At 42.7% G+C, this 23,077-nt stretch overlaps 1 protein-coding gene and 1 long non-coding RNA gene across 3 annotated transcripts in view; both read left to right on the top strand.

Annotated features, from left to right (window-relative positions):
- The first annotated feature begins 223 nt into the window (after window positions 1-223).
- Window positions 224-17,105, top strand: LOC116280613 (uncharacterized). Of its 2 annotated transcripts, none has more exons than XR_012072670.1 (3): window positions 224-401; window positions 1,048-1,091; window positions 16,836-17,105. It is a non-coding gene; the product is annotated as an uncharacterized lncRNA (long non-coding RNA). The 2 variants fall into 2 exon arrangements; XR_012072671.1 differs by having other exon boundaries at window positions 1,023-1,091.
- A 3,838-nt stretch (window positions 17,106-20,943) lies between these two features.
- Window positions 20,944-23,077, top strand: part of SP3 (Sp3 transcription factor) — a 47,407-nt gene continuing 45,273 nt past the window's right edge. The window contains exons 1-3 of the mRNA XM_072961184.1: window positions 20,944-21,512; window positions 22,131-22,267; window positions 22,754-22,879. Coding sequence (XP_072817285.1) covers window positions 21,506-21,512; window positions 22,131-22,267; window positions 22,754-22,879 — 270 coding nt within the window. The 5' untranslated portion in view covers window positions 20,944-21,505. The remainder of the gene's footprint in view (window positions 21,513-22,130; window positions 22,268-22,753; window positions 22,880-23,077) is intronic.

Raw genomic sequence — 23,077 nt, 5'->3', positions numbered from 1 at the left:
CTGTATAGAATAAGCCAAGAGCGCAACAGCAGCTGTAAACGTGCCAGAGGGAGGCAGGCAGAGAGCCAAGGACCTCTGAGCACAAGCTGAGCAGCCGGGCAGGCTGGCTCCAAGCACCGTCCAGCTTGGAAGAGTCGGATGGTGCCCACCAGTTGCCTCAGCAACCAGGCAGTGTTTGGAACCCCCGGGAGTTTGTTAGAACTCCGGGCTCCGAGGAGGGGCCTCCTTATTCTTTCCGGGCTGTGTGCGGACCAGCTGGAGGGTATGAAGGGGCCGAGGTGGTCTGAGGCTTCTCTGGAGACTCTCTGCCCCACCAGCCAAGTCCTGTGACCGGGAACGGACTGCGTCATGGCCGCAGCTGTGTGTCTCTCCAGCTCAGTTCGCATGTACAATCATTCTTGGTAATGTATCCTCACCCTTTCAGCATAGATGTGACTTAATTTTTGAATTGTCCTTTTGCTGTCTGGGGATTATATTCTTCTCCTGTCTCTGCATCACAGTTTCTGAGTCTCCAGTGGCCTCCACAACTTAGTTTTTCCCTTCTCTTACCCAGGCAAGAAACTTAGCATTGTGATGCCTAAAGTGTCTCATCCTCCAAGCCCTAAGAGAATCAGACCCTCAGGAGAGGAGGTGGCCTCATGTACACCAGCTGTGTGCCATCACATCCTGGGGGCGGCGGGGGGAGGGCCACCAAGACCAGCCTCCTCCACGCCTGGCACCACGTCTCTTGTCAACCCCCTTCCCTTCGAAAACTAAACTGCATTCCCCAGGCTGTCATACTCTATTTCCTGGCTCCCAGAAATCTTTGGTGTGAGAACAGGCAGAGGAATCTCCTGAGGGGTATTTGGAAGGAAGGGAATAAGCTCAGGATTGGATAACTTCCACGAGCGAAATCTTAACCTTGCTGCACAGTGGAGTCGCTGGGAGCTGTTGGAAAACTGAGACTCTCAGGCCCAGGCCCAGGCCCAGATTCAGTGCATCAGACTTGCACAAAGTTTTGTTTTTGTTTTGTTTTGACAAAGGTATATTTTTTGGAACCATTCCCAGGTGCTTCTGAGATGCGACCAGGGTTGAGACCCACTGATGTAAAGGTGAGTAGCCTGGCCATGAACACAGTCAAGGTCCCTGTGTGCAATATAAGGAGTCCTAACCTTGAGACTGTTTTATCTGCAGAAAGCCCCTGAGCCAGTCAGGCAGCTGTGCTTGGTGGTGGTGACCTCTTTCTTCCTCTCTGTATCTACCAGATTCGAACTCTAACTTGTTCTAAACTTGAGAGAGGTGATCCTGGGTAAAAAGAACTCAGTTCTGTGGTACCGTTATGGTAAGGGAGCTTTTGGAAAGGCAGCCGAGGAGGAATACATCTTCAGAGCACTGGGGGAGAAGGAGTGGTTTGTTGATTTTTTTTTTTTTAACATCTAAAATAAAACCCAGAGGAGGGGTGGGGCAAAGACAAAAGGAAGGAAGAAACAGAAGTGAAACAGCAGACAGAGTCATGAACGAAAATGAGAGAATCCAGAAAGATTACCACCCCCACCCCCCACGCCCCCACACACCTGTTCTTTGAGAATCTGAGAAGGTGGGGCTTTTGACTCTAACGATTAAAATTCCAAGTGGCCTTCCTTGGAAATCTGTCCTAAAATTCTGAATAGCTATAGCTCTGGCAGCTGCCTTGGGACAGTTATTTCAGTGTCCCAGAGGAAAGATATTTTGGGGTTTAGTCCTTGCCAGAAATAAGAAGCCAAGGGAAAAGGAGAAACATTACAGATTTTCCAAAAATATTTTGATAGCAGTGCAAAACTTTGTGGAGTCTTAAAGAAAAGTTAGAGTACCCTCTTACTGGAAGAATGCCTAGTGGCCTTGTATTTTGGCTAGTAGATTAATTACGTTATCCCGTGGTGACATCTGCAGAAGGGCCTTTAAGTTCACAGACACACCTATGAGAGTGCATGTATACACATGTGCATATGCATATGCATGTGTATGCTTATTTATACATTTTTAGTATTTTGATTTGTATACATGGAATAGATAACTTCTATTTAAGTTATATATATAAAGAAATTTTCCTCTTTGAGAAAATGAGGGCGATGACATCAGGCTCTAAGTCTGGCAGGAAAGTGAAACAGAGAAACAGGGGAGGCTTCAGTTAGTAATTTAAGTTGAACTACACATCTCAAGAAACCAAATGCGACCCTACCTCTTGATGGCCATCAGGGCAGTGCTGGCCTATTACTGTCATGCAGGTGGACCTGCTGGGAAGTAATGCACTCCTACCTAATAAAGCCTGCTGTTTTCCTCCTCTAACCCTTCTCTCTACCAACTCCCGCTTCTCTTGCATTGCTTAAGAAAAGTCTCTTCTTGCCAGTGCCTCCCAGTCTCCGTGGTTAAAGGACTTTGCTCCTCCCCAGTGGCCCAGCAATAAGGCTATTCTGTGGATTCTTACTTTTAATGAGTTTAAGCTATTAGTTGTTGTTCTGTAATACTTTATTTGTTATAATGTGCTCATTTTCTCCACAAGTACCCAAGGGCTGTGTTGCACAGGGTGCAATTTTAAAAATAAAATAAAATGATGTTAATTATGCCCAGGAGGTCGGCAGATGTGAATTGAAGAATTATTGCGTTGTAAGGGCATCCCTCAGTTATGTTCAGACACAAATATCTGCCCATCAGTCGGCTTGTCTGGGCAGCCAAATCTGTAGAATCAGTTTGGGATCAGAGGTACTAAAAATGGCAAAGCTTTGCTTATCTCAGCAGAGAAGGTCTTCATGCAATTTGGGACGAAGTAACAAGCATTACATGGTGTAAAATGAAAGTCGAGGACTTGAAGGAGCAAGATTTTCCTAGCAGTCAGAAGTGTGAGCCCTGTTGAAGGCTGGGCAACTAATACTGAGCCTCCTTCTGCCCTAGCACTCAGCAATTGAGTAAACAAGATCTTATCTGCTCCATTAAGTGTATATTAAATAAAGTTCACCCCAGTGGGTATTTTTTTTTAAAAACTTTACATTGATAAGGGAAAGAAATTGTATTGTTATTTAAAAGAGAAAGAAAAAGTATCTTTATTCATATGATTATACCTGTAGGAATTTGTTTCTTTGAATTTTGATGTTGGTAATGTGTACTGCTCCCCCCGACCCAACATACACACCAAAGCAGAGTTTTAAGTTCATATTTATATATTTTTTTTTGGAGGGGGCAGGTAATTAGGTTTATTTATTTTTAGAGGAGGTACTGGGGATTGAACCCAGGACCTCTTGTGCATGCTAAGCATGTGCTCTACCACCTGAGCTATATACCCTCTCCCCTCTCAAGTTCATATTGTTGCTAAATTTAAGATTGAGTTTAATTAGGAAAGTCTTCAAGTTGAACATTCATTGATAACGGTAATTAAAATTTGACAGTTCTTTCCGGTTTATAAAAAGCATTCATCTGCTTGCTGATTTAATTTTCACAACGTAGAGAGGAAAATGAGGCAGGTTTTACTCTCTCCACTTTAGAAGGCCAAGGCTCAGGGAAGTGAAGGGTCTTGCCTTAAGTCATAAAAGTGGCCCACGAGGAGTGTTAGTCTTCTGATCCCAGCACAACGCTCTTCCTTAACTGCCAACTGGTTAGTTTGGTGAGGACTGTGAAAAGCTAGTGAATTATGGATATGAGACTTGGATTATATGATTTCTTATTAAAGTTTTGAGCTCTGGGAGGGTTCTTTAAGAGAGAATCTGAGCAGGTGAGCCAACTCAAGCTTTCTATGCTCCCTCTGTTCCATATGTGTCAGTCTTATGGGCTCAGGCAGCTGTTTTTCCTCATCCCAATCCTGAATGAGATCTAGAAAAATTCTCTCTCCTCTTAGCTGAGTCCAGCCCAGCTGTGACAACATAGGGCCCTTTCAAAATGGGCTCATCCTAGTAAACTGAGAAAACAATTGTAAAAACACCTACATAGATTAGTTTATGGAACACAGATTTTTAAGCCCTAACTCTAGTTGGGCCTATAGCTTCATTCATGTTCAGGACAGACACCCAACTCCAGTTCCTATGCCTTGCCTTGCTTTAATCCTGTTTGGGGTGATGGAGAGGATGTGATACCAGGGTATTCACACACCTAGCCTCGGGTGGATTTCAGGTCTAGCGAGGTAGTCGGCCCTCCAAAGTATTATTCTCCAGTGTGAGCGCTCTCGCACCGTGAGTCCGTCCTGCTCCATGTCTGTTCTGTAACCACTTTTAGCTCTTTTGGCCCATTTGATCCCACAGGGTGTGTTATTTATGATATGACAGAAAAGCAGTATGCTGGGAGGAAGTGGCCAGGGGATAAGACCAGGTCCCCTTATGTGACACTGGCAAGTCTCTTTGCCTTCCTGGGTCTCAGTCTCCACATCTGGGCAGTACCTGGGTTAAACTGGATATCTGTCGTATTTTCCCCAACCTCTGTCCTGGACCTCTCTCAGCAGTCATGGGTTCCACTGGCCAGAACCTAAGAAGATACAGGCTGAGGCGATGAGGCAAACGTGCATATGGACGAAGGTCGGGTTGGACATGCGACCCAGAAATGCAGAGACTCTGATTCTTTAAAGACTCAGGGAGCAGAACACAAACTCATTTTGGGTCCAGAGATGCAAATAACAGAGACAAGCAAGATGACGAGCCTAAGAGTTAAGACCTAGAGAAGATGCAGAACTATCACAAAGACTGACAGATGATGCCCAGATGGGACTCTTTGCTACTAGGATGTAAACTTCACCAGGGCAGGGATTTTTGTTCTGTTTAATGATGAATCCCTCACCTGGACACTCAATATAGGCCACTGAATGACAAATGAATACTTTAAACTTGTGATAAGCTACGTAAGCAATGTGAGATTATCTAATTTATCTAACTGCATCCACCCGCAAATGACCCTTGTGTCCTGGGGCCGGCCTCTGGACAATTCTGAATCACTAGCTAAGCCACTGTCCGTGGAGCCACTGATTGGCTTGGCCTTTCCTCCTTCTACTTGCACTTTCCCTGGTGTGACCCTTGCCTGTGGAACGGTTGGTCTGACATTTATGGCTCTGCCCATCATCAGTTACTAAACTTCCCTGGAATAATTACACCATAACAATTCAGTTATTAAGCTGAAATGGTCAGCAAGATCACACAGTCCTCCGGACTCTGACTGTGGAGAACTAAGGGTGTGGTAATGTGTGGGTGAATTTGTAAGTCAGCAAATATTAAACTGAGAGAAAGAGGAGGAAAAAGAGGAGAGAGCTGCCATGTCTCTGCATGTGTCTCTCTCTGATAATCAGGGATGAGCTCAGGTCAGTTTCTCTGCTTGGCTTGTGTTCCACTCTGAAAACAGACTTAACTTTGTAAAATGATTTCATTAACATCACTGCACATATAATAACAGGTTTTTTGAACACAAAAAAAAGCCTGACACAAATAGAGAACAGTCCAAATAGGGTAAGAGGGCTAGGAAAAACCTGGCAGCTCTTGCAAAACCTGAGTGGAGCCAGGGTCAAAGCTCCGAACGACTGTCCAGCCACACCTCCTCTGAGGCAGGGGTATTTCTGGTCGCACTCTTCCTCCTCAGGCAGGTTCACGGTGCTCTCTCTTTGGTTTCTCTCCTCTTCCACAGCCTGATGATTTTGCTCTTTTGCTTAGTTCCTACTAATAGTTGCTTTTTATCCTTTTCTACCAACCTCTGTTTTGTCTGAGTCTGTGTCTTCTTTCCTCGTGGATTCAGCCAGGGCACTGAACACATTGGTTATCTCGTGTGTTCCTCCCATGAGGCATGTGAATTTACCTGTTTGAATTACGCATGATCCTTGCCCTCTAGGCGGTTTACAACCATGTAAACAGATGAGGCAGGTAAATATTGGATGAAGTGTAAAGAAGTAAATTAACTATGACAATATAAATTACAAGGAATACATTCAAAACACATACTTTATAAGAAAATAGGACCAGCTGCTTTTAGTAGAGAGGGGAAAAAGTTCTGGCAGATAAGATGGATTTGTGGTCTGTACATTCCTTCATCCAGTGATAACTAAACATGCTATGTTGGATACGGTAACAGAAAGATGGGTAAGACATGATTCCTACTCTTAAAGGTTATCGCTTGGAGAAGAGACATGATGTGTGCACATGCCTAGCTAAAATACAAGGGAAAAAGTATTCAGTGTTTTGAGAGGTACACAAACCAGGCTTAGGCAGGGGAGCAATACTTTTTGGTTGGGGAGGAGGTGGAGGCATTTGAGGTGGGCTTGAAGTATGGGTGGGATTTCATATTTTCAGGGTTTTACCAGATCTCTGATGCGTCAAGGTAAAAATTAGTCAGTAACTGAAAAGAAAACAGTTTTTTTTTGGCTTTCGTCCAAATCTACTATAGTGGCATTATCAAAACCTGACAAAATCTTCTTACCTCAATATTTTGTTGGCAGTTGCCAGTTCTTGACCATTTGAGGATCATACCTTTTTTTTTTTTTTTTAGCATCTGAGAAACTTATAGAACCTATTTCCAGAAAAAATAAACATACATACCCAGTGAGTTGCATGCAGTTTTCAGGAGTTCATAAACCCATCCTTGCAGCCTGTTCTTAGACCCCCAGGAATCCATGCTCCCCAGTTTAAGAATTCCTAATACAGACAGTCCCTGAAGTGTGGCCACTGTTACTGTTGAGAGCTACATAGCCTCGGGAACTCTCTTGTACAGAAGCCACACCGTGTTCTTTGGAGTTCTCAGTGCTCCTGGTGCAGGCTGACCTGTATAAATCTGAGGACCAACTGCGGTGCCAAAGCAGTGCTCCTTGCTAGTATGCACCCATGTGTACACACACACACACACACACACACACACAATCAGAATGGGGAATGCATTTGTGCAGGGTGTACATATTTTTTTAAAAGATTCCCTGGTGATTCTGATAGCCATGATGTATTCCTCCACACCCACTGCCTCAGGATGTTATTATCTGTGAGCCTCCTCCATCTCTCGCGCTGAGAGACTCCTGCCTGGCAAGCCCATTAGATGTGCCCAGACGAATCCAAATCCTGGCTCTGAGCCCAGCTGAGGCTCAGGCTGGGACATCCCTCCACTCTCCTTCCATGTTGAATTAATCCTGAAGCTGGATGGCAAAGTCTCCAGCAAGGAAGCTCTAGAAAACAGGCAGTTTACAAGTGTTAAAGAAAATATTTCTGTATCACAACTTCATTGAGCAGGAGCTGGGCTGGAACCTTTTAGAATCAAGGATGTGACCTGGGGTTGTTGGCTGAATATTGGGTTGTTCTGATCTGCAGCTTCAGAATCAGACTAGCTTTTAGGACTAGGGAGGAGTAGTTTGGGGTGAAAACCACATCCCTTTTCCTATTTTTTATACCACTTAACATCAATGTGGTATCTCCCTCAGGACCAAGGCTAGATTACCCAATGGGCAGAGTAAGCATGTGCTTAAGACACCCCTGTCCAAATTCTTTCTCCCATGTTAATCAAAGCCCCGTGGGCTCTTGTCCCATCGAGATCACCTTCTCAATTGGAAAGGGCAAATCAGGCAGAACTTCATTCTGGGGGTATAATAGTACCCTTTTATTTCTGGAGGGCACTCTGTATCTCTGAAAACTTGAGGACAAATACCTAACTCGTATATACCCCCATACTTCCCAAGAATTCTTACACTTCTGATAGTTACTAATAAACACCCACTCTATCTGGGTATTGGGTCAGGCATTTCAGAAAGGAACCATTTATGGTGAGTTTGTGGTAGGGAGATATTCTGGGGAATGTGTGAGGAGGAGTCCTTCCCCAGTCCCCTTGATTCACAACACAAAAGTGACTACGTTTACTGTCTGTGAACTGGGCCTTCTTCTTGCCTTGTTTTTCTTTTCTATTTATCATTTCTCATGGCTTAAATTTAACGTAAAACTTTTGCCATCTTTAATGTTCTCATTTGAAAAAAAAAGGTTGGGGGAGAAAGGAAGCTTTTAAATCTTTCTGGTTCTTTTTGATAACTTTCAGTCCTGACATTTGCCTTGAAATTGTCATGACTTTAGATGTTCTAAAATGGGGCCAAGGAGACAGGGAAGCAAGAAGAGAACTCCTGGCCTCCCTGACCCTGACTTCAGCCTGACCCGGGCTCTCTTCCTTGTGCTTCCCTGTGCAGAGGGAGCAGGGAGCAGAAGGGAAGGGCTCAAAGGCAGGGGTGCTCACAAACGGTGGGCCGGGGAGCCCCGCTCTGCACAGCACTAAAGCTATTAGAACAGATGGTTTTGAGGTTTGGGAGCTGAACTGTTTAAAGAGGTGGGCTTTTGTTAAATTTATTTTTTTAACTGAGAGTTATTACTATCTTTGGATTTTATTTCCTTGGAGGTTGGTGGCGGCCTGAATTTGGCAGTTTTCAGGGGTGTGCTTTTGACTTTGCTTTCATTTCTCTCTTTTCTCCTAAAGCCTGGGGCTGTGAGGACTCAGGGCACTGCCTCATTTGGAAAGGGAACGTGTGTTGACAGTGCTGTCCTATAGGGTGCCTAGACTCACAGGAGGTGCCCTGAATAGGAGCAAGCAGGATTCAGGACTGAGCTCAATATTTAAAACAAACAAAAACCAAACAAAAAGCCAAAAACAGCTATCAAAGGCAGAAAATAGGAGAGAACATTTCACACCTTTACATATCAAAATACCATTAAAAGACAAATTAAATACTGGGGGGGGGTCTATTTGAAACATATACAAGACAAGTTTAATGTCACTGGAAAGTGCACTTTCAAGTCAATAAGAAAATGGTGAATGCCTCAATAGAAAGTTGGATAAAGGGTATAAACAAGTAATGCACAATGTAAGAAACACAAATGGTACTATCCATATAGAAAGGCTCACTGTCACTAGTAAAGAAATACAACTTAAACAAAAAAAATGATGTCTTTTGGGGGAAGAGGGCAGTGAGCTGGATGGTTTTCATGGCTACTGTCACCCAGCTGGGACAGCAATGCACCCATCTTCACAGGAGGGCTCCAGCTGCTGAGCAAACATCCATGTCGCATCCTCGGCACCTTTTCTCCTGGATTGTGCCTCGTAGCATCCTTTCCCAAGAATGCTGTTCCAAAATTGACTGCTCTCCTTCTTTTATTTGGATCTTTAGTCTCATCAATCCCACTGATTAGGCTGCAGACTGGTACTCTCTTCTACCTTTTGGCCTAAAAGACAGTCTTTCTTTCATGATATTTTAAAAGGCCATATTTTTGTATCAAATTGGTAAAGATTAAAAATAAAAATAAAAACTGAGTTGGTAAGTATGTAGAAAATGTGTACCAGTTGCTAGTGAGTGTATAAATTGGTAAAACCACTCTGGAGGGCACTTTGGCAGTGCATATCAGAAACTTTAAAATTGTGTGTTACCCTTTGATAAAGCAAGTCCATTTAAAAGAATTTAACTTTAGAAAATTATCATGGATCTGTGTAACTATTTAGCTATACTATGAAATATAATGCAGATATTATAATGATGTCATAGCTGTTTAATTGTATAAAAGGATATTCATAATATATCAAAATTTGAAAGTTAATTAAAATTAGCATATAACAGTATAACACAATTTTTACAAAAGAAAATCTGATGGATAGAAACAAAGACTAACAGGATATAAAAGAGAGTTAACAGTTATAACCAGTGGTTTTTCTAGGATAGTGAAATTGCAAGTAATTTGATTTTCTTCCTTGTCATCATCTCTGTTTTCTAAATCTTCTACAGAGAATATGTTTTCTTTTCATAAAAATAAAAATAAGCCTTTCTAGCTTTATTTACTTAGCCAAATGGTGGTATATTTTTACTAAGGTTGGTGCCAGAGGAGAAGCCTCATGGCTTCAAAGGTAATTTGCACAATGACCTCTGTCATGTTCAAAGTTTAAATAAGAATTTTTTGAATTTGAAGCCATTTGATTTTGTTCTTTGTCAAATAGTCATGTGAGAACTCTGTCTAGAATTAAAAATTCATTCTGACTCTTGGACAAATGATTTAATCCCCTTTTAAAGATTAAAATGATGGTCTGAGGAAATTAAAGTCCACAATGACTAATGTAACCACGAAAATAAGCACTGACATTTGAAGAGTTTAAAAATAAATTAGGGCCCCAAAGCCCATAACACCAGTCTAAACACGAGAAAAACATCAGACAAACCCAAATTGAGAGCAGCATTCTACAAAATACAATTACTTCTCAAAAGAGTCAAGGTCATGAGAAGCTAGGAAAGACTGAGAAACTGTCACAGGCCAGAGGACATGAAGACAGGACGACTAAACACCGTAGTATCCTGAGTTAGACCCTGGAACAGAAGAACATTAGTGGAAAAACTGGTGAAGTCCAAATAAAGTCTGGGATTTAGCTGGTAGTAACTCACGAATGTTGGTTTCTTAGTTTAGACGAATGCACATGGTAATGTAAGATGTTAACTTTGTAGAGTCCTGGTTTGCCTGGGAAAGGAGCTTTCTATACACAGAATGTAGCCTGCTCATCTTTTTATTATCTTGCTGTTATTTGTTGTCACCTCCTCAAAAATGTTTCCATGATTAGTTAAACCCCTTTGTGTACAGGTCCCTATGCTATTCTTAGAGAGGTTTTCACTTTCAGTATTCTACTAGATTTTTTAAAGTGAAGATTCTACTTACTTTTCTTCTCTCCCACTAAAAAAAAATCAAGGTATAGTTTACATACAGTAAAAAACCCTTTTCAGGCACAATTCTATGAATTTTTGACTACTAGGTTTTTTAAAATAATTGTAACTCAAATAGCCTCTTCTTGATTCTTAATAGATGTTTGAATTCATCAATAAAGATAAAAGTGACTTGGAATACTTATAGACTATGTCTATACCAGTTATAATAAATAAAGCCCTCATTAAATTAGTGTTTGTTCCCTAAATATTCCTTTTCTCCTGAATACAAGATTCAGAATTATTAAAGTTAAACTTCATGGAGGACAAGATGTTGGTAAATTTTGTAGAAAATCAATGATTGAAAGTATCAGAAAGTTATGATTTAATTTAAAGAGTCAGCATGGATTCACATCTATCTCAGTGATGTGAAGTAACCTCTGGGTCTAATGACAAATATCAGCTGAGGGAAGCCATGAACCAATTACCTGGGATAAAGCACCATGAAAAGAATACTATACAAACAACTAATCTAGAAGTTAGACAAGTATGGTATAGGGATGAATTACCTAAGTAGATTACACATTGACTTTGATATCAAAGTGCAGAATAGTTTGGAATGGATGGGTTACAAAGCTCCAGGGATCAATATTAGGACCAATTTTATTCATTTGATATGTCAATGACTTAGAAGAAGGAACATGCAGTAAGCTTGTTATACAAAACCAGAGGGAGGGACAGTCGATACAAAGAAGGGATGAAATGACTTGAGTAGACTAGGAACTAAGCAGATAAGTGGCTTATTCAATTCAGGGTGGAGGAAATATGAAGTAGAAAGATTATCTCACAGTAATATGCAATCACAATGTTCAAAATAGAGTGAAAGAGTGAAAACTCATTAGATGAGTAAATAAGCATGCTAGAAATAAATTAGAATAATTCAAATGCTATGAATAAGGTGGAATATTGACTATAGAATTTAAATACTGATATTTTAAATAAAAATATTAAGTATGTTTATAATATACTAGACTAAGAAAATAACTCACTGGAATATATATATATATATATATATATATATATATATATATATATATATACAATTGGAGCAAAAATAATGACACTTGCTGTCAAGGATGATAGAGCACTTGTATTCTGGGTAGTCTATCAATACAGGAAATATCTTTTTGTCTTTAAACAACTTTATTATGGTGTAATTTCTGTGCAGTAAACTACACATATTTCAGATGAATTTTGATAGATGTGTACACCTATGAAACCACCACCACAATCAAGATAGCTAATATTTCCATCATTCCCCAAGAGGTGTAATTTTTGAATTCCTAATTTATCCCTTCCCACCCCCTTTACCCCCTGGTAACCATAAGTTTGTTCTCTATGTCTTTTAGTCTGTTTCTGTTTTGTAAATAAGTTCATTTGTGTCGCTCTTTTTTTTTTTTTAGATTACACATATAAGCTATATCATATAGTACTGGAAATAAGTTAGGTGATCAAATATATATAAAATATAGATGTGTATCAAATGGTACATAATAAAAACGTTTAAAGATTTCCTTACAAGTTTTTGCTGATTTGTTCAGCTGATGAATACTAGTTTTGTGGCTCCTTTACAATCAGCAGGTCATGTTACTAGCAGTTTCTCTATCAAAATAAGATAGATGTATGAAACTTTAATTGTAACAGAATCCAAATTCATGGCTTATTGAAATCAATGAACCATATCAATGAACAAATCAATAGATATGTGTTGATTATCTTCTATTTGCTCAACATATAGAATTTTCTTGAAGTTCTATTAAACATGTGTTTTTTGATAAAGCATAAAAAATGAATATTTTCCTTTAATATTTGAAATTCAAATAAATTAACATTATAGCTTAAAAAAAAGTCCCAGTGGGACAAAAGGGCTTTTTCGTTTCAAACCATACTCCTCTCCTTCCTTGAGAATCACTGCTTACAAGCCACAGAACAAGGGTAAGACATCATGTTTGGGCACAAAAGACGTAGGATTTAAACAATGGTGACAATGCTGTCATGAATTAAGTGTAACGTTCAGGGTACATACTCTAAGGGTAACAGAAAGTTAAAAGTGAAGGAATTACTAGTTGCTGGAAGCAATGGCTTTATGGAATAAGGTTAAGACTTGAACTGAAGCTTAAAGGCTTGTTAGAATTTGCATGAGCACAGAGGAGAAGGAGGAACAATCCTGGTGGTAGAATGAGTAAACATTCAGGGGTAGGTGTGATTAAATGCAGGGCATTAAGGGGTTTTGAGAGAGACCCTTGTACGTATCGTGGGGATCACTACCGTTTTTGGAGGTAAAGGTAGGTTAGTTTGGAGACAGATGCAGAAAAGGAGCAGGAAAGTCTGGAGTACCATCTAGAACTGCAGAAGTCCAGGCAGGGCAAAGCATGCTTTGATCTCTTTCAAAAGGAGCTGACTAACACTCCGTGATTTCTGAATTTGGAGAATTCTCCTTTGGCGATGCACCTAGTGGAGTTTGGACTTTGTTGCTTCTCTTCCATTTTATCTGAATGTGTGTATGTTTATATTTTGTCTCTTAAATGGATTATCTGCTTCTTGGAGGTGGGGGTCATGCAGTATCTTACAGAGTAGGGTTCAATAATTTTTTTTGATTTCAGTGAATGGGTAGCTGAGACAGATTCTGCAGGGAAACTTGTTAGCACCTGGTAACTGGTGGCCAGGGGGAGAAGAGGACGTGTCAAAGGCAACTTCGTGGATGGGCATCTGAGAACACGATAACATTGCTGTCGGAGATAAGAATGTCACGAGGGAGAAGGGAGCTGGTTCTGTAGAAAGTTATGGGCTCAGCTTTGAACACTGAGTTTGAGGTGAAAGTGAGACATTCCAGAGGAACTTACAGTGCTTGAAGATACAGAACTGGGACTCAGGTGACAGGAGATAACTAAAGAGAAGATTTGGGGTAGAATTTAAAGACAGGGCTGAAATTGCAGGAATGGTTGAACTTCCAGGGGATGAGCTTGTAAAGAAAAGCTCAGGGAATCAAAATCTGAGTTTGGAGTGATACTCACTAAATTTAGGAGCTGGAAGGAAGAAAAGAAACTCTAAACCTGCACTGTCCAGTATGGTCATCACTAGCCATATGTAGTCATCTACATTTAAATTAATTAAAATTAAAGACAATTAAACACTCAGTTCCTCAGTCACAATAGCCACATTTCAAGTGCCCATTAACCACACATAGTGGCTACTGTAGTGGACAGTGCAAACAGACTATTTCCCTCGTCACAGATGGTTTTATTGGACAGCATTGCAAAGGTACAGAGAAATACTCATTTGAGAGATAAACTAGAGAGCAGATGACCTTTCAAGGGAGGGGAGAGTTTAAGGAGGAAATGTTTATAGTGCCAAATGCTGAAAAAGAATGAAAATCGTGGTGGGGGCAATCTGTGGATTGGCAATAAGGAAGTCACTGGAGACCTTTAAGATAGCAATTGGAAGGAGCGTGGTAGGGATGGAAACCAGGTGAAGCATTAAATTAGGAAGGCAGTAGGTAGAGAGCAGATTATTGAGACCTCGGACAAGGAAAGGAAAGAAAGAAGGTCATAGAGAAAACTGCAGAGTCACATGGGTTTGTTTTGTTTTGTTTGTTTTTTAAGATGGGAGACTTGTTTGTGTTTGAAGAATGGACAGAGGCCTGTGAAGATGGTAAGGGCTTTGTCTGGGAAAAACTTCCTGTTTCTCCCTTTACTCTCACACTCACAATCCTCAAAACACTTCAGTTCTACTCACCAATTGTGTGCATTTATTCCCCACACCAACTGATTCTCCAGCATCAGCTGGGTGTCCTACAATTCAGTTCTGACACTATACACCTATTATCTCACAGGTTAAAGGCTCAGCCTCACGAGCCCGTCCCCATTTCAGACACCAGTCCCAAGTCCTAGGTTGTTCCCAGGTTCCCAGTACTTCTGACTGACTGGCTATAATTCGGAGTTCCCGCAACATCCTTCTTGGGTTTGATAGTTTGCTTGAATGTCTCACCGAACTCAAGGGAACACATTTACCAGTTCACCATAACAGATGCAGATGAACATACAGATGAAGAGATACATAGGGCAAGGTCTGGGGGAGGGGCAAGGAGCTTCCATGCCACCTCCTGGCATGCCACCTTCCTAGCAGCTGGCAGCCTGGAAACTATCTGAACTCTGTATGTTAGGGATTTTAATGGAGACTTCATCATGTAGACAGGACTGTTTACTGACTCATTTTGCAGCCCCACTCTGGAGGATAGGGAGTGGGGCTGAAAGTTATAAGCTGCTTTCAAAAAAATTTTTTTTTACATTGATGTATAGTTGATTTACAATGTTGTAGTTTTCCGGCATACAGCAGAGTGATTCAGTTTATATTTGTGTGTGTGTGTGTGTGTGTGTGTGTTTGTTCCTTTTTATATTCTTTTTCATTGTAGGTTATTACAAGACACTGAATACAGTTCCCTGTGCTACATGGTAGGACGCTGTTGTTTATTCCAAGCTTCTAATCATGGCTTGGTCTTTCTAATGACCAGCTCCCATCCAGAAGCCCACCCAAAGTCACCTCATTGGAACAGAAGATACTCCTATCATCCAGGAAATTCCAAGGGATTTAGGAGCTCTGTGTCAAGATCCAGGGTCAAAGACCAAATATTTGAACAAAAGATGTACCTAGTGCTCTTGTCACTTAGGAAATCACAAGAGTTTTAGGAGCTCTGTGCCAGGAACAGGGGTGGGGGCTGCTGGAGGGATGGAAGGGGGAGGCAGAGAGCAGGATATATATTTTGTTATTTCACAAGTTCCCAAATCCCTGCCTTGCATTTGCTTCTCTTTTTAGCTATGGGTTCAAGTTTACAATAGTTTGTTGGATATCTCCTGAATATCGTGTTAGCTCCTCCAACTCAACACATCTAAAACCAGACTCAAGATTGTCCATCCCATATCCATTCCCATTTTTTATATTCCTTATTCCAGCTTATCTTTCCAGTTACTAAAGCTGGAAAACTTAGTCATATGTGAATCATTCTCTCTCTCCCCTCCACAGCTCAGTCAGCTGTCTGGGCATGCTTATTTTACTTCCTCTGCCATGGACTCATTTATTAATTTATTCTTTTTTTTTGCTTAAAATAATAATCATGAAATATTTCAGGCAAACAAGGTAGTAATAGAGAACAGTATCATAATGATAATATACTCAGCCTAGTTTAAGTAAACTTGCAAATACAAAGCCCTGAGGAAATCCATTCAGATCCCACCCTACTCTCCATACCAAAGGAAATCACCATGTAAAATTTAGCATTTATCATTCCCATGCAAGATTTGTTGTTTTACTCCACATGTATGTAGCCACATATAGGATATAAGTTGGCATGTTTTTAAACTTTATATAAACTATGGTATAATGTTTATCCTGCTATAACTTTTTTCAATCATTATTTTTGAGATTTATCCATGATGAATCATCTCTTTTATTTTAAATGTTATTTAATGAAAATACCACAATTTATTAGCCATTGTGCATTATACTGTATATAATGTGTGTGCATATATAGACACACATTTGTATATATAATAAATATATGTATATGTGTGCACAGTTGCTTTTATTATTTTACTCCACCTCTTGAGTTGAAATGGAGGTATGACATGGTGCAGCTTATTTACTTATTTTCCAACTGGAGAAGTTCTATTCCTCAAGGCAGGTAAAAACTGTTTTCAATATTTTCTACAGTTCAATCCAACTTTCTCTCTGCCACTTCATTCTTTAGTTTTTCCCATTTTTCTTACCTCCTCTAAGTAGGCTTGCGTATAGTTAGCTCTTTTGAGAATAATTGATAGATGTCTGGTTTATAGGACTAAAGCATAGAAAAAAAATTCCATTATAAGAAAGAGATTTAATCATGAAATAAAGTATGAATACACTTCAGGCTGAAGGTTATTATTGCTTATCATTTAAGGACACTATACCTTAATGGCATCAAGTTATTTATTTTTAAGAAAAGTATTACTGAAGTATATTTTTAAGTATTATTTATAAGTAAAGCTACTTATAAGTTTGCTAATTTACAGCCAATAAAATTTATGGCATTCTGTATTATTCTAAGAAACATAATTAACAAGATACTTTCTAGCATTCTATATTCTTCTAAGATTATTAACAAGGTAGAAATGCATAATCCATTTTTTCACAGAAAATTGCAACAACTCAGTATGTCAGAGGACTAAGCTTACTGGACTGACATGAAGATGACTTCAGAAGTGTACCGGATACTTTGAAAATTTAGAATAGCCTGGATAAAGAGAATGAGATTCCTTGAATTATAAAAACATCAGTCCTTTTATACCATGGTGATATCACTGGCGTGGAGCTTGAAAGAAAATGAGGTCTAACTCATTTGGGAAAGGTGATCTTGAAAGAGGTGTGAACTAATATAAGGTCAAAGAAATTTTATCATACAACATTTATGGATTACTTCTAATTTTTTAAATTCATCATTCATTTTTCCACAAGATAATTGTCTTGACAATCTTTCTGCTTAATATTAATTAAATATTCACGTGTTCGTTATTGATTAGAACATTCAAAATAAATAACCCCAACACAAGCAGCTCATATTCTAAGAAGACTTGCTTTAAAAATAGTCTTCCTTATAGATACATATTTTATCCATGTTATTGTGTTTTCCTTTCTCTTTATTTTTTACATAATGGTTAGGTGAGTCTTTTAAACTGATCATTCAAGAAGACTTGATATGCTGATTGGTGAGACTGACAGGTGGGTTTGAAGCCTGATTCTGCCATTTATTTGAAAAGGACAGTGTGCAAGTCTCATAACCTTGCTAGCCTCAGTTTCCTCATCCATAAAAGGATGAACCTATGATACCTCCTAGGGCTGTGAGGATTAAAGGTGCAAACAAGTTGGCACATAGCAAAAGCTCAAAGATGTTACTTCTCCCCTTTGATAGATTAAGTAAAAGTAAGACAAGAGACGTGGCTTTTGAGGTATATTTTTGAGAGCAGGGAAGATATGAAACACGAAGGGGGTTAAGTATACCTAGTCAATGTCAACTAAAATGCTTCTGAAATATGACAGTGATTATGTAAGTAGAACAAGCTTGAAGAGACTTGAAATCCAGTGTGCACAGCTTAAAGAGATTCAGAGGTAGGTAAAAAGGAGGGTCACAGTCATAGAAACAAAGGTTATGTTAAATAGACATTGATTTAGGTGGAACTATACAAAATTGCCACCTTTTTAGATATAAAATGGTTGAATATTGGCAATTTTATATTGTTCACTTAACAGATGTTCAGGAGGGAAGAAAGGCAGTGGGGACTGTGAAAGAAAGAGCAAAGCCCCTCAGGTGGGGTGCAGTTAACCAGGGCTGTCACTGGTTTTAATACAGAATGGTTAGGCTCTTGCAGCTGTGAATCAAACATTATTTAGTGGCCTCTTCTCCATGTAGCAAAAAAGGTGATTGAAGATGGGTGAAAAAGTTCATGCCACTGGGTCTATTGGAATCTTTGAGGCCCTTTGACATTTACCACAGTTTCTAAAGGATTTAAGAGAACTTACAAAGTAACAAATACAAAAACAAAGGAAATTGAGAAAAAGGGAAAAAAAGGGACATCCAGATCTCCTGCTGTGATGTAAACATTGGTCAGGATAGAGCTTCCTCAAATCATGTTTGGAAAGGAGAAAGTATAAATAATACCCAGCAGAGTGCTTCCCTTCCTGATACACAACTGCAATTTCTGTGTTCCTATGTAATGTAGCAGTAGGCGCCATTGAGAGGCTGTCTTCTACCAAGAAAACAAGTATCTTTTAATTAAGATAAACTATGTCAAGATTTGACTACAGTACTGGAACAGCTAAGAAAAGGTGTTCTTTCCAGAGACTATCTTCAGCTCCAGCCTTAAGACATTCCATGATAATAACTCTTTTCAGTGCTGTCCGAGCAGGTCCTCTGAATCTAATTATGCAGTAGTGATACTTTTGGTATATGCATCTCTTAAAAGCACTGCATTAAAAGCAGAGTAGTTAGGTCTGTTAGGTTACTTTGTCCTTTCAAAAGATTAGATGACTTGTTTTTGCATCTTTTCAGAATGGACTGTGGACCAACAAAGTTTCAATACGATTTTTTCATTCCATTTTTCAGTTGGTATCAATGAGGAATTGAATTCCTGTGGCCAAGAACTTTGCTGTCTCTGGGTTGCTGGACTAAGACTTTGTACAAGGGGCATGGATATAGTATGCTTAGACCCATAAAACACATCCCCACTCCTAGAAAAACACCTAAAAATATCAGAAATATCTCTTCTAGGGAAAGAGCTATCCTCACTCCAATACATCCATGTAAGTAGAGTGACAATACTGTGACTTCCCTTCCTTGCTCCCACTCCACTTGTTTTCACTTGTCCTTCCCTTCAAGTCTCCTATCCCTCTGTTTCTTTTTTTCCCCCCCCAAAATCAGCTTCTTCTATTGACACTTCAGCTTTCCTTTAGAATTTCAGGGTAAAATAGTACAGGCTTTATACTATTTATGTTTTTTTTAATTTTATTTTTTATTGAAGTGCAGTTGATTTACCAGGTATACAGCAAAGTGATTCAGTTATATGTATACATACATATATATTTTCTTTTCAGATTCTTTTCCATTATAGGTTATTAGAAGAAACTGAATATTGTTCCCTGTGCTATATAGTAGGCCGTTGTTGTTTATCTGTTTTATATATAGTAACATATTTGTTAATCTCAAAATCCTAATTTATCCCTCCCCCACCCCTTCCCCTTTGGTGACTATAGTTTGTTTTCTATGTCCATGAGTCTGTTTTTGGTTTGTAAATAGAATTTGTATCATTTTTTTCATTCCACATATAAATGATATATATATTTGTCTTTGTGTGTCTGACTTATTTCACTTAATATAACAATCTCTAGGTTCATCCATGTTGCTGCAGATGGCATGATTTCATTTGTTTTAATGGCTGAGTAATATTCCAGTGTGTGTGTGTGTGTGTGTGTCTGTGTGTATGTATATCTCACATCTTTATCCAGTCATCCGTCGGTGGACATACACTACTTTTTAAAGTGATTCGTTTACTTATACACGAGACCAAAAGGTCTATTAAAAGAGATCAACTCCATTCTTGGATTCAGAATTACAAGTCCTGTTTTTGCATGTTGGTGGTTTTTAGGTCATTTTTCTAGTTGTATCTTTTGTACAGTTAAGTATCCAGTCACCGTACGTTTCTGATCCTATGAGTACAGGACAAAAATATAAGAACAGAGATGCAAACTCTGTCTCTCCCAAATGGATTAAGAATTCTTTTCAGTTAGCGCACACAAAATCTAACTCAAGCGCTTAGACTTTACAACTCCAGCCCCAGGGCACAACTTTGTCAAACAATCACAATTAATTGGAACACTAATTCTTGTTGGAGTCAGATTTCTAACAAAAAGAATACTAAGGACAGCATTTTCATCTCTTGAACTTAACCTCCTTTTTGGCAATTAGATCTGAAGGTAATAGGCAGAGATGTCTCTTAGTTGGCAACACACGCACACGTACACAAAACTTGAGCATTTTCCCTTCCCAGGATGACAGCAAGGTATTAATGCCAAAGAAGGAGTGTTAACCTAATCTAGTAAGTGATATGAGACTTTAAATTAAAATATAACCAAATGTTCCAAGAAAATAATTCGCTGCAATTCACTGTTTTTAAAAATGTTGGCAACTGCTGTTGATGGGCTTTTTCAGATGTTCCACTTGTTATCAAGACGATTAAAAAGCAGGGAATAATATGTTTGTGCAGCATAACGATTATGTGACTATATTTTTTTAAAAAAAAGATTCTGTCCCTTTGAATATACACATTGCGTATTAGATGAAATATACTTTAAGTGCCTGTTTTGGTGCCAGTGGCCAGAATGAAAGCTCTTCTATCTGTAAGGTGAATTGAGATTTCTTCCCTGTTTTAAACGCCTGCTTCCAGGGTACGTAAAAGTGGGAGACGGTTTGGAAACCAGGGGCTAAGGGGGATGGGAATGAGATGGCTCTGACTGTGAATCTAAGAGCTGAATGTGTATGAGAGAAAATCCTCCTCCAGCCTCGGAGGGGGTGTCTCCCCCAATACCAGCTCCCTCCCCCCCGGGCTCGCGGGGCGGGCCTGGTTTGCTCAGTAGCAGCAGCGGCCGCAGAAGCAGCCCCAGGGCTGAGCGGCTGCGGCCTTCTGGCAGCGAAGGGAAGCCACGGCTCCGAGAGCGCGAGGCCCTGGGGAGATCCGGCTCCCGCCGGGATGGAGGAAGCGTCGAGTGGAGCCCGAGCCTCCGGGGACGGATTTCCTCCCCAGCTCAGCTCTCCTACGGCTGGCCGGGGCCTGCTCCGACCACCTGCGAGGTGGAAGAGGCCGGCGCGTCGGCCTGGCAGCGGCAGCCGGCGATCGAGGCGGGCACAGCGGGGTAACAAGCGAGCCATAGCCGCTCTCGGGAACCTACGCCGCCACGGCCGCTCATTGTCTCTCCCCTTCCACCCGGGGGGCAAACAGGAAGCGCGCCGCCTAGTCGAGTGACGGACCGGCGTACGGGCCAATGAGCACTGCCTATGGAGAGCGTGGTGGCGAATTAGCACGGAGAAGAGGGGCGGAACTTCCGGCCGGGCTGTCACCCTCTTCCCCCCTTTTGGGCTGGAGGCTCCACCTTTTGTGTTTCCCGCACAGTCAATCAAAATAGGAAAAAAAAATCCCCGGACCGCTCCGGCCGTGTCCGCCGCCGCTTCCCGCATCCTCTCCCGCCGCCGCCGCCTTCGCTCCTCACCATGTGTAAGGCGGCGGGGAGCCCCGCCTGAGGTGCCCTAAACACACTATGACCGGTACGTAAAGCCGAGAGAGAGCAACCCTTGCTGCTGCCTCTGCCGCCGCTGCCGCCGACTACAGCCAGCCCCGGGCCGCCGCCGCCGGCTCCGGGCCCCCTGTATGAGACCGAGTGTCTGTGAGAGGCAGAAAGCCGCACTCCCTTCCGCCTCCCTCCCCTCCCCGCCAGCTACCGTCCATCCCTCAAGCCCCAGCAATGCAGTGTCCCCGCTGGGCCCGGGGCTGGCGGCCCGGTCCACCGGGAGCGCATCCCCCTGTGTGCGGGCGCGGGCGGCGGGCGGGCGTGTGAGTGACTGACGGTGCGAGAGGAGCGAGCGCGAGTGAGAGCGAGCGGCGCGAAGGGAAAGGGGAGGAGAGGAGAGGGGGCAGGGGCAGCGCGGGGAGGAGGAGGAGGAGGGAAAGAGGAGGAGGAGGGTTACAGGCAGCGGCGGGCGGGGGCAGCAGCAGGAGGGGAGGAGGGAGCCGCCGCCGCCGCCGCCGCCGGGGGGCGGGTGGGGGAGGGGAAGGGGACTCGGTCCGGGCTTTCGGAGTAATTTCGCCTCGGCCCGCGGGCCCCCTCCCTCTCCTCCACCCGCCTTCCTCCCCACCCCCACCCCCCCCCCGCGCTGTGCCTGCAGCTCCCGAAAAGCCCGTGAAACAAGAGGAAATGGCTGCCTTGGACGTGGACAGCGGCGGCGGCGGCGGCCACGGCGAGTATCTGCAGCAGCAGCAGCAGCAGCACGGAAACGGCGCGGTGGCGGCGGCGGCGGCCCAGGTGAGGAGCGGCTTAGCCCCGGCCCGGCTCCCCCCTCGCGCCGCTTTCTCCTCCCCTCGCCTCTCCCCTCCCTCCGCGCCTCTCTCCTCCCCTCCCCCCGCCCCGGGAGCTGCCCGCCCGAGGCGCCAACGCTCCGACCCCGCCCGCGCTCCCCCGCCCGCCGCCTTTTTGTGTGAGTGTGAGTGAGTGTGTATGTGTGTGTGTATGTGTGATCCAGAAAGTGTTGCCCTCCCGGGGGTGGGTTCCGGGCGGAAGGTGGAGGCCCGGCGCGCAACCCGCCGCCCGCCTTCCTGCGGACGGTGGAGCCGGTGTGCGTGCGAGCGGGAGGACGCGAGGAGGAGGAGGAGGAGGAGGAGAGCGCGGGCTGGCGCTCGCCCGGGCGCAGCCGGCGAGGCCCGAGTCGCACTTCCTGTGCGAGCGGCGGCTCGGCCCTAACCGCCACCCCCTCCCCCTGTCTCCCTCTCTGAACCCGCCCATCGGGGGTAGGACACTCAGCCGTCACCGCTCGCTCTGCTGGCCGCTACCTGCAGCAAGATAGGGCCGCCATCGCCGGGCGACGACGAGGAGGAGGCGGCCGCCGCAGCCGGGGCCCCCGCCGCCGCCGCCGGAGCGGTAAGTCTCGCGCGCGTGGCCCGCCTCCGCCGAGGCCCTGGGCCCGCCATCCCGGGCCTGCGGCGCGCCCGCCCGCCCAAAAGGCCTCCCCGGCGCCCGCGCCTTCCCCGAGACCGACGATCGCGCAGCCAGGGCGCCCTTTCCTGCTCTTTCGCATGCCTGTTTGGATCAGAAGCTAGCCCAGGCTTTCTCTAAATT

Source organism: Vicugna pacos, chromosome 5 (genome assembly GCF_048564905.1).
Source record: "Vicugna pacos chromosome 5, VicPac4, whole genome shotgun sequence".
Lineage (NCBI taxonomy): Eukaryota > Metazoa > Chordata > Mammalia > Artiodactyla > Camelidae > Vicugna > Vicugna pacos.
Note: the sequence above shows the minus strand (reverse complement) of the source record. Positions and strands in the feature narration are given on the sequence as shown.